Genomic DNA, 13447 nt, shown 5'->3' on the forward strand with positions numbered 1-13447 from the left:
AGATACACTACGAGACCAGCGTTGCTATCCAATGGATCGATAATTAAGGTGAGTTACATTGAGTTAATAGTTCATTAAAAGTGCTGGGGTTTGCAATGCCTTGGATGCTCTTCTAATAAATTTTTTCCTGTTTTGTGAAGTTCCCAGTCAGTGTAAGACTATCGACAGGTAAGGTGCTTGGTGTTCACTTTTTTTTAACATGCTTTATGTAGGGTCACAGAAAGAGCGGTGCTTCTAATCATTTCAATTATTATTTTTTCTAGCAGTCGTTTATAATTGATAGGGCATTCATCTTGCCCGTGTTGTGGATTGAACTGGCATAATATGGTATTTTATGTCATATTGCCACATCACTTTAATGGGTAAGGTAACTCATGCCATGTTGCACTGTGTTGGTTATTCGTTGGACATGGGTCTTTTGCATGATTGAGTTGGTGCTTTGTGTGTACCAATCCAAACCACATAACTCCGCTACACACCACATGCATACACTCTAGAACACACAAATAGAAGACATTGCTATTTACAATGCCAATAGCTCAAACTCAAACAAATGCGAGACCTATTGCATTTCCAATGCTTGTTTTTCGTGGATGCTAACAAATATTACTATTTTCAGCCAAGAGGTATAAGATGCATAGTCGGAAGTTCAAGACTTTTGTGAAAAAGCGAAACAGGTGCAATTTACGCCCGTGGATGGGCACAATTTATTCATGGTCTAAATTACGCCCGTTTTTGTTCAGCGGGGCCTAAATAATAAGGGATTAATAATGGTGTCTGGGCTCCAAACGTAATCCTTTCTGCTCCGTGAATAAAATAGCAGTCAAGAAATTATGCGGAGTATGTCTTCAACAACCAGGGATTCAAGCATAGTTAAATCATAAATATTTAATTTGAAAAGTACTAATGCCATGAAGAGATCTGAAAGATAAAGTTTTCGATTGTGAGATGTGGCCCTGGAATCTATGTGTACCCTTTTCATTCTGAGACAGCCGACTCTACAGATAAATTATAATAACGAATGTGTTTATTTTTTTAATATTGAACAATGATAAAGGAAGCAAGTGCATTGATGAGAGACAGTTTGATTAACTTACCTCAATTTCCTGATAAGAATTGTTGATCATAGCTATTAACATGTTGAGCAGCACCACCACCATGGTCACATTGTACACTCCATAGAGGATATAGCCGATATTTTCAATGAACTTGTGGTCATATTTCAGTACCACCGATATCACTTCGGACAAGCCAAATATTGACCAGAATAATGTTTTAAAACTTTCTTCTACCCTGAAAAATAAACACATGTTTGGTATCTTCATTTATGTTAAATGACTGTAAGCAAAAAATACACAACAACAAACTAGCGAATAAACCTAGCTAGGAAGTTATCAAGAAACGTATTTGCAGTTGTCAAGTTGCATTTCCTGGTTTGATAAGAATAAATGGATTTCTAGCAATAGCGCGGCACTACACGCACGTCTGTAAAATGTTTTATCTTCTGTGTCAAAGATTCAAACCAATATTTGCAGCTCTCACATCGTAAATCAGATTATAGAATGTAATCTCATCTCTCCTGATGTGATGAGAAGACATGAAATATTAGCATCATAATCATGGCAATAACATTTCACCTGTTTGAATGGATAGCCTGCCTGGCACGCCGTGGAATGCTGCTCCTCAAGCTACCTGCGGATTGAATGCTGGCCCACACTGAAATGGTCGCTGTAAAACAGTCTGGCACTAACATCCTCCTACTTATTACATACAGTAAGCAGTGTCAGGTCAACCAAACTGGGGGGCATATTATCAAGGGGGTTTATCTCCGCTTTTTTAGCGACAGCTAGTAGGAGATAGCGACCATCTTGGGCCCCGCTTTGCATGTCAGTGATATTTATCACTAATGACATGCAAAGTGGGTGTGCCAAGATGTTAGCGACTGGAAACAGTCGCTAACATCGCTATCCCCTATTACCAACTTTTGGAGAAATTTGCGCTAAGCGCGAATATCTCCAAAAGCTAACACCTGCCTTAGCCATGTTATCTAATGGTAGGTGGATAACATGGCTAAGAGCATTAGCTCGGTAATGCATGAATATCGCTGACTTTTCAGCGATATTCATGCATTTCGGCCGATTTTTATCGCTTAGGAGATAAACCTTGATAATAGCAAGGTTCCTAAGCGATAAAAATCATCGCAGCTCGGCGATATAAATATCGCCGCTAAAGCAACATAGCGATAATTATCGCTAGTTGTTGGTAATATGCACCTGGATCCCTATAATCTGGGGAACTATTTTTGACACACTGTGAAGTGCACGGTGGCACAGTTTTAAAAGTCATTCTTTAAAAAATAGAAAATACCATAAAACAAAAACAATATACGCAGATGTACACACTTTGCACAACACCGCTTGAAAAGCAGCAGCGTTCATTTTGAAAAAGCCAAACGAGTACAGTGACGTGTTTGTTGAGTTTCACATCGATGACGTCATCCCTTGTCTCCTCATTAAAAAATGATTTCAGCATGACAACAAGCAATGCGCTATGGCACAAGGCACCTCGGAGCTGCCGTGAGTTTTGCATGTTCTGAAGGTACACCCTCCTTTGCAAATTTCAAAGCGAACACAACCCTCATAGGCCAAACCATGTAAAATAAGTAATTTTGCCTTGGGGGTCAAAAGGAAGGGCCGCCAGGTGTTGTCTCCTGAAAAAAGCCCAACAAATGAATCACCAATTTTGTAAGTCAACTCGGAAGACCAGGAATAAATCACTAACTGTAAGTCCAAACGAAAGGGCACAAGAGGCAGACCAAAGAGGGACGATCACAAACTTTTTTAAGAAAAGGGATCCCCCAAACAGCAATCACTGCTCCGGCCCCAGCCTAACAACCACCCCTGGCACTCCAGACCCCGCTCAAGACCCTGTTCAAGACAACAGCACACCTACTCACAGTGGACGACTGTCGAACTTTGATTGCACTCCCAAAGTAGTGTTGTCCTTTTGTGAGGAACTCAGTGCCACCCAGGATCAGGCCAGTAGACAGTTGATTACAGTTTACGGTCAATCCCACCCAAAGCCAATCGCAGGACCATTCTGTGTCAGCTCTTCTCCCCGGTCCACAATCGAGACACAGGTCACTACAATCGACAAGAACACAGCCACAGCCCAGACCAGAAGCGGCTCCTCTGCATTAACAATAGCTCAAATCCACCAGCCAAAAATCTTGGGCTTATCTCCTCAGAATCCGGGTCCCAGCATCTCACAGCACGACCATGAACACCATGAACACATGCACAAGAATCTTAATCCAACGTTCCCTCAACCGGATTCCCCTGTTCCATCGCTGTCACCCGCCGAGGAGCTCTCAGGCTCATTTCTTCACAATCTTGAGCGAAAGATTGAAAGAACCCTCGAACTAACCCCCATTCCATCTTGGCCCAAAGAATCCCTTTGGGCCACCAAAAAGAAAACGCGGAATCCCGACCGCGACATCGGCATAGATATGACCTCGGATAATCCATCCCATTTGGAGTCAAACAGTGCCACCAACAAAGCTCTTCTGTGGCAATCCACTAAGATGGAACTACAGATTGACCTTCTGCAGGCAATAGCTGGGCCATTAGCCGACATAGGCTTCAAGGTGGAGGCCCTGGCTAATAGGATCTCCCAGCATGAGCGCTCCAACTGAGGGGCCGGCGTCTGCCGTTGCTCAGATATCATCAAGAAGTGGGCCTCTCTGCCTGAGGTACTAGCCGAAATTATGGAAATAGCGAAAGGAAGAACTGTGGCACCTACGTTGAACGATAAAGAGAAGGGGGCAAAGCACAACAGCCACACCCCGAAGGCGATACAAACACCATGGGCCCGAATGGGGAAGAAAGACACAGCCGATGACGGCAAAAGCGCCGGGTTTTTAACCACAAAGCCAGCGAGTAGCTCACCAGAACCCATAACCGTCCAGAGCCCCAACCACAGGGACAGTGAAGAAATCGAAACAGCCGGGCCGGATGACTCATCAGGTACAATAGACACGCAGAATCCCCCACTGTCAAGAAGAGCAAAAATGAAGCTAAAAAAGCAGCAGAAAAAATTTAAGTTAAAAGTTAGACAACCACAGGTTTTGAAGCTCAAGTACCAACCATCAAATGAGGGGACACAAGCAAAAGTGACCTAGCTATATCCAATATTTACAGATAAAAAATAGGGCATAAAAACCCTTCAGGCCCCCCCACCAAAGGGAGAGCATTACAATCAATCTGCATCAGTAGGTCCCCCCAGCTTAAAGGAAGAAAAGCCACCAGCAACACAAACTAGCTCCACAGCAAATCAGCCTATGGCCGGAAAAAACCTACCAGTCCCAACATGGCCTCTACAGCCAACTCCGTTAACATCCGTGCCTCAAGGTGCCACTTTGCATCAACCCCTAACTAGTCCCCAGCTCTCAACCAGGATAAATGACTACCAAAACAAGAGGTCGCAAGGAGGTACGCCCCCAACCCTCCAAGGCAGTCACGGGTCAGGGCTCCCTCTTGTCGAACCAACTATAAAAAAGTGCGGTGGGGCTCAAAACTTGAATGCACTCACAGTCTATCGAGGTGGTTTTTACTCCAAGATTCTCCAGAGCAGGACACCATGACATCCTGAGCCGGAGTAACCTCCTTCGTCTTTTCAAACATCTGTACACCCTGGATAAGACACAATCAGGGGACATAGATTGGGTGAAATTCGTGAGTTTGAAAGGGGACTCACAGGTGATTCTACTGTGGTGGGACTGAAGAACAAAGAAATACAGCAAGCCATCAAACAAAACTCCGCTCTACTCGCGGAGTGGGGCATCGAAGTTCAGGTATTATCACGTCCAAAATACCCACTCGTCCTGGTCCCAGACAGCGGGAGAAAGGTCACCCGATCAGTCCTAAAAGGGACAACCAGCTTGGGCCCCCCAAACAGCAGCCAGACGGGCCCGAGAGTACACACAGGAATCAAAATACTCTACGAAAACAATCAACGAATCATGCATAACATCTCCCCCCTCCATGAGCAAAAGGGACCAGGAAGCAAGATGACACAGCACTCCTAGCCGCCATAATAGTCTGCAATCCAGCAGGGACGCCAGGTTCGGCACCACTGCAAAACCAGAACTTTCAGTAATCTCCTGGAACATAGCAGGGGTTAGTAAAATCTGCAACAATGAGAATTTGAAGCGGCTCCTGGAATGTGGGGACTTAATCTGTCTCCAAGAAACCTGGGCACTGACCTCCACCCCCCTTGTTGGGTATTACGAGTTCCAAGTACCAGCAACGAAAAGGAACCTTTTCGGCCGCCCAGCAGGCGGACTATCAATATTCATAAAACCCGAGTGCGCACTCGATGCCTCCCCCATTATCGTGAACATGGTCGGTCTACAAGCGCTACAGATAAGGGGTCCGAGCCTCACTAGTCACCCAATTCATCTGCTTGTATTAAACTGCTACATTAACCCCGCACAGACCCTTATGAAAGACCACCTGGAGGCACTGACATCTAACCTGGAGGACTTGTTAAACAAATACAATACACATCAGGTCATCTTAGCAGGGGACTTCAACTTAAAAGACTAAGATAACCTGGAAACGCTTCCCCGAGGCTCAGGAAGGACGGCTCCCCTGCGCAACCTCTTCCGCAGCTACAAACTGACATCAACTCATACGCAGAAAACATTATGTTCAAGCACCTGGCAGCCACAACACACTTTGACAGAATTGACTACATATTGATAAGTGGAATACTGGCGGACAGAATGATTGACTTTGAAGTTGTGAACCGACAGGACAGCGATCACAGGCCATTAAAAGCATCATTCCAGCTGGTCATACCGGCCGCCACCCTCTACCACACCATTGGGGAGTCAAGCGGGAAGGAGACACACACTGCCCTGCGGAGAATCAAGTGGACAGACAAGACAGAGGGAAAACTTCAATCATGGCTGTGTCAGACACAGCAAGGGAGTCTGCTCGCACTTGGTCCCCCCACAACAGGATGGGTGCAAATCATCGAGGACCTACAAAATAAACTCGGCAATCCTAAATCACAAAATTCAACGACAAAAGTGCCCTTCAAGAATCTGAAAACTTGCCCCCAGGATATCCGGGAACTTAAACGACTTCTGCGCAAGGCCTGCGTAGTAAAGAAAAGAGGTGGCTGCCAAACAGCAGAAGGGCCCTCAATATCGGAACTGAGGACCTCCTTAAGGAAGAAGTTATGGGAACTAAAAAAAACGGATACGGAAAGCAAATGGCTAAAAGTCTTCCTTCTTCTCAAACAAAAGAACCCTGCTCGACTCTGGAGTTTCATCAATCAGCTGAGTAACCGAGTGCCAACGAGGGAAAACGGGCTAGCTGAAAAAGTCTGGATCCAATATGTGAAACAGCTATACGAAACAGCCCCTAGCCATGAACCCCCGACAACGGACAAGGCGGAGCTAACCGAGAAAGTCCAACAGCCTTGCCTCCAGCTAGAAACAGCCACCTCAACCCCAAGAAACAACATAAGGGGTAATAGCTCCCCGGTCGCCGCCTTCACAACTACATCAACCTGGACAAACACCAGACAGGTCATCAATACCATCAAGCGGATAAGGAATGACGGCGCGCCGGGGCCCAATGGGATTCCAGCGCCGGTCTTTAAACAGGCATCAGAGTTCTGAGCAACACTTTTAACTCCACTCTTTAATTACACCTACCAGACCACAATAATCCCCGACTCTTGGAGGGGCTCCATACTGTTTCCCATCTTCAAAAAAGCCGACCGCGGGAAGAGAAGCTCTGGTAGGCAGCCCTGGCGTCCGGGAAGACAAGAACAAGGTCAATAAAGTGGCCGAGCAGGTTCAACTTTGGCAACACAGCAAGGACAGGCATAGCCACGTACATTAAGATTGCTACACCAAAGGAGATACAACCCACCCTGAAAAAGACATTGCCCACACACCAAGACAGTAGTGGCAGGGAGGTGATGAACGGCGACAAAAAGAAGATAAGGAAAGACCTGGAGTCCCCAATCAAAATGAAAGACCTGAAAAACACAGAATCTGCAATGGACCTGCTAGTCAAGAAAATAACGGAGGCAAACGACCTAGCCAAGGCCACAAAGATTTCCATGGACAACGTCCAGCTAGAACTCACAGCTATACGAGCAGATCAAAACAAGATAGCGACTAGAGTAGCGGAGACAGAGAAAAGGATTAGCGACATAGAAGATAAATCAACCATCATGGAAAAGGACATTTGCTACATCTCCAAAGCCTCCAGCGAAGTACAAAGAAGGCTCGCGGAGCAAGAGGACAAATATCGGAGGGGGAACATCAGGATCCTGGGCATACCAGAGGACGAGGAGGAGGGAGCGGGCTCCTGTGCGGCAATGCTTGAGACACTGATACCTAAGCTGACCGGCATAAGATTCGATAGAGCCCTGGAGATCAATAAGGCCTACAGAATCCCGGCCATGAAACAAGCGCACATGAAAGGCCCAAGAACGATCATATGCAAACCACTAAGAACCAGCCACACCGATGCAATCTTTGCCTTTGCACGTCGAGGCCAACCCCCTTCATGGAAAGGCAGGAAGATAATCTTCACCCAAGACCTCTCCAAAGACACGGTTGAAGCAAGGAAAGGCTTTCTGGCACTAAGAGACGCCATGAAAAGAGCAAGAATAACCTTCAGCTTTGTGGGTCCGGCAAGGATGAAGATAACAGATGGCCAGGACATACGTATTTTCGATGACCCAGCAGAACTACGCAAATACCTCAGGAAGCCAGAACAGGAAGAGATGGAACAGACGAGCCCAGGCACGGCAAAAAGAAGAGCCTCCTCAGACAGCTCAGAGGCGGAAGAAAAAGGGGCAGCGGGTGGTAGATAATACCACATCGCAGGAAGTAAGAGCCAACCAGAAGAGAACAAGGACCACCCAAACAGAAATAGGACCTACCTCACCAAAGAAACTAGGCTAGGCAGTCGAAGCTAGCAAAACAAGCCTACTATGCCATGTAGATATCATCGTACTCAGGGAACACAGACTACCACACACAACATCTGGCCTCTCCTGTAAGACTGTATCCACAACATACGAAGGCGAATACAGAGAGACCACTCATCGGAAGGAGAAGTCGCCTCACCGAGAAGATGGGGCCTGCGGAGGGCACAGGAACTCTTGCCAAGTGCCACTGCACTCAGGGAACAAGTCTACCTCACACAAGACCAAGAACTTTGGACTATGGACATGAAGAAGGCTATATCCTTTACACAAAACAGCGAAGCACGGAGAGGGGGGATATGAGGGGCTCAAACTGCTTCATATGAACCCGGGGGAGCGGAGGGCGGGAACCGTTGCTGTCGCACGCTTACAGTACGTTAACAGGGGGGAGGGGGCGGTAGGGGGGGGAGGGGGTGAGGGCAGGGGGGGAGACCAAGGAGCACGGACAATCTTAGCCTGGTGGAGGCACTACTCTTTCTTTTTCTATTTTCTTATTTCCACACATAACCCACCATCCCATCCCACACCCCAGGGGGGCGCAAAAGCCACGAGGCAGCAGGCTAACAAACATGGACCGCAGAGCAGAAAAGAAGATCCCTACATAAGGCAAGCGACAACAAGAACAGACCATGACGTCATCTGACACTAGGGGCCGGGCACAGATAGCCTCGGACATAAAAATAGTGTCTCTTAACGTCAAGGGCCTCAACCACCCCGTCAAGCGACGGAAAACACTAGAATATCTAAACAGACTGAAGGCGGACATATACGTCCTCCAAGAAACTAGAGTGTCCGAGGAAGACGCCAACAGGCTCAAGGCCAACTGGATTAGCGAGGTGCTGTGCTCACCGGCAGTTAACAAAAAGGGAGGAGTCATTACCATAATTAGCAAGAAAGGGAAGTTCCGGGTGCACGACAATAACGCAGACACCAAGGGGAGAAGGCTGATCACATCTATTAAGAGAGGGGACGAAATAGCACACATAGCAAACATATACGGCCCCAACACTGCGGACAAAGAATTCTGGGAAGACCTAGAGAGCGAATTAAACAAAGTCCCACTGGGCGAACTAACAATCGTGGCAGGGGACATGAACATAGCAATGGACAATGCCACAGACAGACACCCACACAGACCCAGCCACACATCACAAGAACAGAACACACTAAAGAACCTATGCGCCAAACTCGCACTAACTGACCCGTGGAGGTTACAAAACCCTAGCGCCAGAGAATACACCTTCTACTCGCACCCCCACAACTCATACAGCAGGATAGACTACATACTCATGTCTGACACACACACACACCTGACTGACACAACGGAAATAGGTCCCATAACAATCTCAGACCATGCGCACATATCTCTATCACTGAGTGGTAAGCACAACGAAACACCAAGCAGGAGGTGGCGCCTCAACAGCGACATACTAGAGAACCCCACCAACATTACCGAAATAGAGGCAGCGATCAAAGAATACCTCCTGCACAATGACACAGAGGACATAGGCGCAGCAACACTGTGGGACGCGCTCAAAGCAACAATAAGGGGGAAACTCATCAACATTAAGGCACGCATGAACAGAGGCAGGAACAAAAAAATCAAAGAACTTGAGGAGCAGATCAAGGACCTAGAGAGGAACCACACAGCCAATCTTAGAGACAGGAACACACTCACAGCGCTAACAAAAAAGAAGTATGAGCTAAACAGAATCTTGAGTGAAAGAGCCTCCACATGGATCAACAAGTACAAATCCATTAACTTGTGCTCGGCCAACAAAGCAGGGAAAGCCCTGGCTGGGTACCTAAAAGCCAAGCAAAGACAACACGTAGTAGCAGCAATCACTGACGCCGATGACAAGACACACACAACCAGCAAACAAATCCTCGAGACTTTCAGGAAGTTTTACAAGGACCTATACACGGCTGATACCTCACTGGGGGCAGACGGAGGAGCTAAACTGCTAGAGAAGCTCGTGCTACCCCAGCTAAGCGAAGAACAGAGAGAGGCCTTAGACCAAAGCATAACAAAAGCAGAAGTAAGAATGGCCATAGACGCACTAAAACCGAACAAGGCCCCAGGGCCGGACGGTTTCACAGCTGCGTTCTATAAACAATTCCAAACGCAACTCAATGACACCCTAGTCAGAACCTTCCAGGCATGCGCGGACATAGGCAATATGACTGACTCAATGGCAGAGGCAAACATCATTGTCATCCCCAAGGAGGGGAAAGACCCCCAGTTCCCACGTAACTATAGACCAATCTCCCTAATCAACGTGGACTGCAAAATCTACGCAAAGATCATGGCAGCGAGACTAAACACATACCTCCCCACACTCATCCACAAAAACCAGGTGGGCTACCTGAAAAACAGACTCTCACAAGACAACACCAGACTGCTATGCCACCTAATTAACCGCACGGCTAGCAGTGCGGAGAAGGCCGTCATGATCGCGTTAGATGCAGAAAAAGCCTTTGACAGAGTCTCATGGGCCTTTTTGAACCAATGCATGCTCAAGTTTGGACTGGGCGAGAAATATAGGGGAATGATCATGGCCCTCTATAAAAACCCTCGGGCTCGAGTGGTGGTGAATGCAGCCACTTCGGACTCATTTACACTAGGAAGGGGAACAAGGCAGGGATGCCCCCTCTCACCAGGGCTGTTTCATCTAGCCCTAGAACCACTCCTCCACATGATCAGAACAAACCCCCGGATCTCGGGGGTGCAAATAGAGGGGCAAGCCTTCAAACTAGCTGCATATGCCGATGACATTCTGATCACCACAAACAACCCACAAGAGTCGATTGAAGCACTCGTACAAACAATAAAGGAATATGCGCATGTCTCAGGCTACAAGCTGAATAGGGAGAAATCCGAATGTAAGCCTATGAACATCCACACCACCAGGTCGGTACTGGGCTCGTCAGGCCTAACGTGGCAGAAAAAAACACTGAAATACCTAGGCATACTCTTCGGAAGAGACCTAAGAACAACACTAGACCACAACGAGGAGGCGATGCTAAAAAAAATAAAGTCCAGTCTAGACGCGTGGAGCCCCAAATTCATAAGCTGGTGGGGAAGAATTGAGACGATAAAGATGATGATCACCCCCATGCTAAACTACATGCTCTCCATGCTGCCTCTAACGCTCACAACCGACTTCCACAAACACTTAGACAAGAGCATTAACAATTTCCTATGGGGGGGGAAAAAAACAAGAATAAGCCTGGCTAAACTCAGACTCAGAAAAGAACAGGGAGGTCTAAATCTCACAAACTACAAGGCTTTCCAGACGGCATGCCTTGCCAAACAGGGGATACACTGGATAACCCCTACACCAGAGTACACGCCGGTATGGCTGGACCTAGAAAGAGGCATTCTAGGGGGCGCAAATCCGATCATGGCTCTTACGGCGCACAAGCACCCAGAGGCCAAGAACGCGATAATACACAACACAAAAACAGCGCTGCTGAGAGTAGACAGAGAAATGGCAGTGAGCATCAAGGGCACCAAATGGGAGTCACTGTGGCACAACACAAAAATAACCTACAAGGGGAAAACACTTAACAGCAAGGAATGGTACGGCAGAGGAATCACAACGCCATCACAACTAGAAGCAGGGAACAACCCGCTCACATACAAGGCAATACAGCAGACAACATTACTACCGAACAAGGAGTTCTACGAATTCCTCAAAATCAAAGCGGCTGTCACCAAAGCGGGCCTCTCGAAACAGACACCCACCATCATACAATACACACAAAACCTAAACAAGACAGGCCACCAAACATCGCAAATTTACAAACTAATCACTCCGCGCACCACATCTCTGAACAACAAAACACTAGCCTTTTGGGAACAGACCATACAAAGACCCCTAAACGAGGAAGAAAGAGCCAGGCTATGGACGGCAGCGTCCAAAAACAAAATCACGCCACAACTAGCACAGACCAAATACTGGTTACTTCATAGGCTACATTGGACACCAGCGAAACTAGGGAAAGTAGGAGCGAGCGAGAGTAGCACATGCTGGAACTGCCAGAGGGCAACAGGAGACCTATCCCACATGCTATACGACTGCCCCAAAATCAAAGCCTTCTGGAACAAGGTCTACAACCTAATAGACACAGTCACAGGTAGCAAGACACAAAGAGGACTAGCGGGGATAGCCACCGCCTTCCTGTCAGTAGAACTCCAGTCCAAAGAAGCACGAGACCTGGTCGATGTACTTCTGACAGCTGCGGTTAAAACTATCCTGGGTAACTGGAAAGACACCAGCAAAGCCACCTTCAAACGCTGGTTCAACTGGGTCACGTTCCTCCGGGGGGCTGACAACATCACTGCCAAACACAAGGCGGCGAACCACACCGCTAAAGATAACATGTGGGAAGCTCTCGACGCATATCTAGAACAGTGACCAGCATCCATCCCCCCCCCCCCTCTTCTTTCTCTTCTTCCTTCTCCTCCTCTCCCCTTTTTCTTTCTCTCTAATGGCCCCACCAGGCCGCAAGTATTACGAATGTTTTGCCCTTGTTTTTTTTTTGTTTTTTTGTTTTGTATGCAAAATGCACTCTCAATAAAGAATATTTTGAAATAAAAAAAAAAAAAAAAAAAAAAAGCCGACCGCTCCGAGCCTTCGAATTACAGGCTCATAGCCCTACTCGACTTGGAGGCCAAGGCATATGCACACCTATTACTCAGCAATCTGGAAAAATGGGCCGAAGAGGAAAAAATAATACCAACATATCAGACTGGTTTCAGGGCCAAGGCCTCTACAATGGACAATGTCCTGGCGCTAGCACATCTTTCAGCCAAGGCAACCCAGAAGAACCATCCCCCACTATTCTGCTGCTTTGTGGACTATAGTACAGCATTTGACAAAGTGGACAGAAAACGCCTTTGGTGGAAGTTAGAAAAATGGGGGATAACACCGAAACTTTTGAAGGCTATAATGGCACTTTACGAGGCCACCTGGGTGCGGGTTAAAACAAGTACACACACTGTCACTCGCAAAATATCTACAGCAAACGGGCTGAAGCAAGGGTGCGTGCTGGCCCCCCTCCTATTTAATCTATACACCACGGATTTGGGAGAGGCCCTAAAAGGTGCCAGTTTAGTAGCACCCAGACTAGGAAGCATAAGGCTACCACTTTTACAGTACGCCGACGATACAGCCATAATGGATCACACGAGGATAGGCTTACGAAGAGCTCTAACGGCCCTAAACAGTTTCGACATTGCCAATAGCCTGACGGTCAACAAAGGGAAAACCAAGGTCATCATCTTCGGATCGTTCCGTCGTAAACGGCACGCACAGTGGCAGTTGGGGAACGCTCAAATACACTCAGTGGCCTCTTACAATTACCTGGGGGTTTGGTTCTCGGAACAGGCCAAAGCAAATGTCCATCTCAATCATCTGGCCTCAAA

General features: G+C 47.2%; 1 protein-coding gene across 1 annotated transcript in view; it reads right to left on the reverse strand.

Annotated features, from left to right (window-relative positions):
- Nucleotides 1-13447, reverse strand: part of TRPC7 (transient receptor potential cation channel subfamily C member 7) — a 1554154-nt gene that overhangs the window by 278439 nt on the left and 1262268 nt on the right. The window contains exon 8 of the mRNA XM_086931521.1: nt 1098-1293. Within this exon, the coding sequence (XP_086787647.1) occupies nt 1098-1293 (196 nt within the window). The remainder of the gene's footprint in view (nt 1-1097; nt 1294-13447) is intronic.

Source organism: Lissotriton vulgaris, chromosome 7, assembly GCF_964263255.1.
Source record: "Lissotriton vulgaris chromosome 7, aLisVul1.2, whole genome shotgun sequence".
In the NCBI taxonomy this organism is placed as follows: domain Eukaryota; kingdom Metazoa; phylum Chordata; class Amphibia; order Caudata; family Salamandridae; genus Lissotriton; species Lissotriton vulgaris.